Source organism: Protomyctophum parallelum (assembly GCF_964188405.1).
Source record: "Protomyctophum parallelum genome assembly, chromosome: 8".
Taxonomy (NCBI): Eukaryota; Metazoa; Chordata; class Actinopteri; order Myctophiformes; family Myctophidae; genus Protomyctophum; species Protomyctophum parallelum.
In genome coordinates, this window is record NC_139703.1 from 42614588 (window position 1) to 42620587 (window position 6000).

Consider the following 6000-nt stretch of genomic DNA (forward strand, 5'->3'; position numbering starts at 1 on the left):
GATTTTCATTCAAAAATATGATTAAAAAAAGTCCTCTAACATAAGATATTCACAGCACAGTATACTTTTCAACTTTTCAATCACTGACTTACAGTAACCCATTAAGACCTGAGGCCGATTCTACAAATGCTAAATAAATCTCTTCACTTTCAAGATTTTTCAAAAATGCTCAAAAATAGCAGATATACAAGCTCACAGCGCAGCAGTGGCGGAACGAAGTGCATAATTTAGACATATTAAATAGCAAAACCCAAAGTAATTGAAATTTGTAATGCATAATAGTCATTTTTAAAATTAACATTGTTTCATTATTGAGTTTCTCCAACATCACACAGTAGGTGTTAATTGTTCTCTTCTCACTCACCCAGGTCATCGCAGCACACTTCCATGGAGTCGGAGGAACAGTCACTCAGATCATCGGGGGCGGTGTCCTCCTGAACCTGGAGCCTGCTATGGAAAACACAAAACCCCATCCTTTACAGCAGTGGTTCCCAAAGTGGGGTCCGGGGACCCCTAGGGGTCCTTGAGGGAGTTCCAGGGGGTCCCCAGCCAAATGGAACCAAATGTGTTACGTCTCTCCCCCCCATCGACTTCACATCTGTGTGCTGTGGGTGCTCTGTGCCCTTCAGAGGGACGCAAAGCAGCACCTCTCAACACACCTGTCTCCCAGTTACAACCTCCCCACCTGAGCGTCGTCTGCAATCAGCTGATGAGGCTACAAGCCCTGTCTGCAGCTCGGTGCCAGTTCGTCTCCAGTATACGGTTGGTAAAGTTAGACAGCCAGACCTCCTCAGTGTTTAGAGTTAGCCAGTTAAACGTTACTGTTCTTTGTTCTCACCTCTGTGGACCTGCCACTGACACAAGGCTGCATGCACACAGTAGTGCTGCTTGCATGCACACAATATACAGAGAAATTAAAAGGTGGAATTCTTTCCCACTGCAAATGACCAACCTGACACAGAAATCACCATTCAAAAAGCTAATAAAGAAACACCTGGGGAAATATTTGTTGTAGGATGTACTAAGTAGATTGTTTTTAATGCATTTTAATTGGTCTTATATTTGTTCATAAAATTATTAGGTATATGGACTATAAAGTTTAATGTAGCCTACTTTTCCTTTTTTCTTTGTTTTGTTTTTCAAATGTATGTATTGTTTTTATACTGTATGTGGATGTGTGAATGTGCAAAGATGTGATATTTGAAAACCAAAAGATGTCCTTGAATAAGTTTTAAATTCTAAATGTAATATGCCCAAAGCACATTATCTTAGTCTATCTTCAAAATGAGAAACACTGCCCTCACCTGAACCTGAATGGAGCAACAGTGGCCATGTTCACTCTGCCTGGCTCACTCCCTCTGCGCGGTGCATTCAGATACGGAGGATTACAAGTCCCCATTCCCTGGTCGAAGACATTTACAGTCTGTTTATGGACAGTTCCGAGTCCAGTTGAAGGAAGCCCAGGTATCACGTTGCCATTTCCGCTTTTACTATGTGGGACTTTGCCCCTGTTATGGCTTAACAGAGGATCAACTGATGACAGCCTGTCATCCTCCTCATCAGCGTTGTCCACGCTCCTTTGACGATATTTCCCAAAGGTCCAGTTCTTGTTACCGTTTCTCCGCACCTGTACGTCTTGGAAGGCCGGTTGGGCCAGCGTGCCACTGCGGAGGTCCAGTGTGTCCTTGGAACGCGGGACTTCTCTCTTGGTCACCTGAGGGCTGCTGTACGCCGAACACGTCCCATTAGCCCTCTCCAGTGTTGCAGGGGTTCTGGAAGTGCAGAGCCCTGTCCTCTGCTGCAACAGGTGGTTCTTCAGTGCCGCGCCTCTCAGGAGCTCGCTGGGAACTGACGACACAGATGATGAAGAAAAAGCAGGCCTCAATCTGGATCCGTGTTGAAGCTGTGCCGTGGGATTGGGGAGGCCGCTGTGTTTCTGCTTGGGGTCCATCTTGGCGAGGTGCATCATGCTTCGGGGCAGTGGTAGACTTGAACTGACCCCTGTGCTGGTCTGGGTCTGAGACATTGTCTTGATGTTCACGCCTCCACTCATGGTTCAGCGATGAGAATAGTGTCTGGAATTGGAAATTGGAGAGGAAAATCACATGGTGTGCAGACAGTGAAAGAAAAAAATCACACTCATCCTAAAGTTGTCACTTGCCACAAGACGCGGGTTGAGTAGCACTGCACTAAAGTCATAAAATCTGAAGATTTTTAGGTTACGAGATATAGCATGCAACTTTTAAATTATGGCCCAAGGGTGGCACTACAGAAATGGTCATGGGGTCACTCAAATGTTCAGGGTTAATCCTCGAGGGAACATGAACACAATCAGTAAATTCCATGCAAATCCAGCCATACCAGTAGTTTTTGAGATATTGTATTTGGAACCATGTCAATGCTCAGAACTGGAGCAATGACCAATTTCGCAAAAGGAATTAAGGGACCGCACAAATGTCTTCCATATTTTAATTAAACATTCATGGACAAATCGACTGTCACCATGAATAATAAAGAGGTCAAGCTATCATTTTTCTTCTCCACCAACTGCATCTAATGGTTTAAGCCCGTCTGCAACGAGAACCCATCATCACACAGCGTCTTAAAACACACCATATGATCCAACCGTTCTGCCTAATGTATTCCTGGTTCTGTGTCCTCAGCATTGGGTGTGAAGCATGCTGTGGAAGCCGGTGGCAGACTGACACCGTTTGCCACACGCAGCAGGACCACGGGTCCTTTCAGGCCGTGCCAGCACCGGCTGGCCCCGTGGCTGTCCACACAGAAGCCACTCCTCCTCCAGTGTAGTGGAGGGGATTGTCTGTTTTCACCTAATACAACCCCCCAGTTAACTGCAGTCACGTTCTGAGCTACTGTAGCTTTTTCTTTGTGGACACGTTTTATTGTTTGTTTTGTTTGCCACTATGTCTAATGCCAAGAATAAATACCACAATCATTATGACATCTTCATAATTTTGTATATGTCTCTGAACACCATGTTTTGCCTCTGAAATGTATATTGTACAAAGTAACAAACCTTGTGTTCTTTCTTTATTACCGTTAACCCACAAACCCAGTGACCCCCTGAAAAACATCTGCCCCAGATGTCCTGTGCCCAGTCTGCCCACATACTGTAAGTTGAACATGCCAGGACCACCTGACATGTAAGTACATGCAGTGAGTGAGGTTTGCAATGAGCAGCTGCTGCAGAGCACACAAGCACCTCTCTGTCTGCCTTACATTTCTATCTCTGACAACATCTCTGTCTTTATACCCCGCTGCCTAGTGCCTATTGTCAGATTTGTGCTCTGAAAATTGCTGATTTACAAGCTCACAATGAATCATTTCCGTGGTACGATTGGCTATTTTCTCTCTCCTTGTCACTCTGACTGCTTTCATCTGCGTTGAAATGTTTTCTTCCCTCTGTCAATCTCTCTACCACAGACGCATTAATCCAGCTACGTGCACGTGTGCTGGCACGCAAGCACACAAATGCATAATTGCATAATTAGTATAATCTCAACTATCCGAAAAAAGCATAAACTGAGGCACAGTTTAGCATAAAATAGTTTATTGCCTCCCCAAATAGAATGCCAAGGAGATGAATTATATAGGATATGCAATGTACGAAATAAGTAAAATATCGTACTAATACTATAGATCAAAAATCACACTTTTATGAAGTGAGGGGTGCTCTTATCATCATACATCAGCCAATCAAATCATCACAATCCGTAGTACACACACACACACACACACACACACACACACACACACACACACACTCAACAGGAACAAATTATCCTACCTGAATGACTGCATCTTCAGGATGAGAAAAAACACGGACGGGACTAAAGAGTCAGACAACTGTATTTGGTCTGTAATGTATGCTAACAGTACAGACCAGCCCAAACCAGCTATATGAGACTGTACAATGCAGCTTACAGTAATACAATTTAAGTCCTACATGCTGTCTGTAAGAGCGTGAGAGTCAGCAGATGCTGGATGGAAACATGCCAAAGAGAGAGCTGAATAAAGACAGATTCCAAATAAATCTGTTCCGTTCCCCTTACTCTTGCTGTCTCTCTCTCTCTCTCTCTCTCTCTCTCTCTCTCTGTGTGTCTCTCTCTCTCTTTCTTTCTCTCTCTCTCTCTCTCTCTCTCACACACACACCCTTTCGCTATCCCTTTCTTTCATGACCGTTTTCATAATCATTCTCAAATAATAATACACATGCACACTCAGCATACTGGACACACACACGCACACACACACACACACACACACACACACACACACACACACACACACACACACACACACACACACACACACACACACACACACACACACACACACACACACACACACACACACACACACTTATGCTTAAAGATAAGTGCAAAAAGTGAGTACAAAAGCTCAAGAGCACACTCACATTCCCAGGGACATTCTCTTGTCAGGAATGCAGACATTAGTGATTTTGATCTTTCTCAGATGATGACATCATGCCAAGTTGTCCCCTGGGGCCAGTGAGTGTGACTTTCAATCCCTTTCAACATGCCATCTTTTCAACTGTTCCATCATCAAACCTGCTAGCAAGACTAACTATCCTCACTCGCCTATAATCAGCCAGAGAGCTAAACCAAAGTTACTTATCACTTATGTACTTGTGACGGACAACATGTCTGCCCTGGATCAGTTTACTCAAACGTACTCCTTGTAATCTCCAAACTCATATAACGTCTACAACTGAGCAGCAATACTGTACCATGCGTTGCAAATATATTCGTTTGTCTTTGATGAATTCATGTCCAAAATGCTACAGGATACAGTAGTAATTAAGTCCTTTTTGGGTGGTGATGGTTACCTGAATATATCCTACAACATGAGTGAATATCCTACAACTCTGAGTGAATTTTTGCCTTGCATTTGATGTTCCAAATGGACCCTTACAGGTCTGTAACAGATTTCCCTCTCCAGAGCAGCATTAGTAACTTCCTTACGGGGGATCCTGAGGCGTTCCAAGGACAGTGAGTCAAAGTGATTCCTCCAACTGCGCCTTGGTCTGCCCCGGGGTCTCCTCCCAGTGGGACATGCGTCAAGGACCTCCCTAGGGAGACGCCCGAGAGGCATCCTAACCAGATGCCCGAACCACCTAAGTTGGCTCCTTTCCAAGCGAAGAAGCAGCAACTCTACTCTGAGACTCTCGTGTGACTGAACTTCTCACCATATCTCTAAGGGAGATGCCAGCCACCTGTCGAAGAAAACTCATTTCGGCTGCTTGTTGCTGGAGGTTCTTTCGGTCATGACCCACACTTCATGACCATAAGTGAGAGTAGGAACGAAGATTGCTCGGTAGACAGAGAGTTTCCCCATCTGGCTCAGCTCTCTTTTCATCACAACAGGGCGGTACAGCGACTGCAATATCGCCCCTGCTCAGATTCTCCGGCTGATCTCCTCTGTCCTCCCCTCACTCATGAACCACTGAACTATTTGATTCAATTCCTTTGTAGCACTGATATAATCTCAGTCTCATCCCATGCTCCATTTACGCCTTGTCTAACAACACAGTGAGATACATGTAGGCTATGTTGGTTTTCTCAATTACTATTATATTGTCTGGATTTAATACAGCCTTGATCCATTTCTTTATATTTAGCAACAAGTCCTAGATTCCTGATCTTATCTGTCATTTACTGTGCCCTAGCTAGAGAGGATTTTTATCAAGGCGTCTGGGGTGCCAAATTGCAAATAGGTATAGGGTTTGGCTAGCCACAATAATGCATGTACATTGGCAAAACACACTGAAGATCAACAGTAAGACAAAGCATTGCACAGACAAATACCCTAACCCCCCCCCCCCCCTCTCCCACACACACACACACACACACACACACACACACACACACACAAACACACAGGGGCGCAATAACCTAGGGGACGCAGGGGACGAATCCCCTGCCAGCGTCACATTGGTCCCCCCCAGATGAGTTAGGG

General features: G+C 44.8%; 1 protein-coding gene across 1 annotated transcript in view; it reads right to left on the reverse strand.

The window, feature by feature from the left end:
• nav1b (neuron navigator 1b) overlaps window positions 1-2053 on the reverse strand; it is a gene marked incomplete at its 5' end in the record, with an annotated part of 78091 nt that extends 76038 nt beyond the window's left edge. The window contains 2 exons of the mRNA XM_083770838.1: window positions 365-450; window positions 1305-2053. Coding sequence (XP_083626964.1) covers window positions 365-450; window positions 1305-2053 — 835 coding nt within the window. The remainder of the gene's footprint in view (window positions 1-364; window positions 451-1304) is intronic.
• Window positions 2054-6000: the final 3947 nt, after the last annotated feature.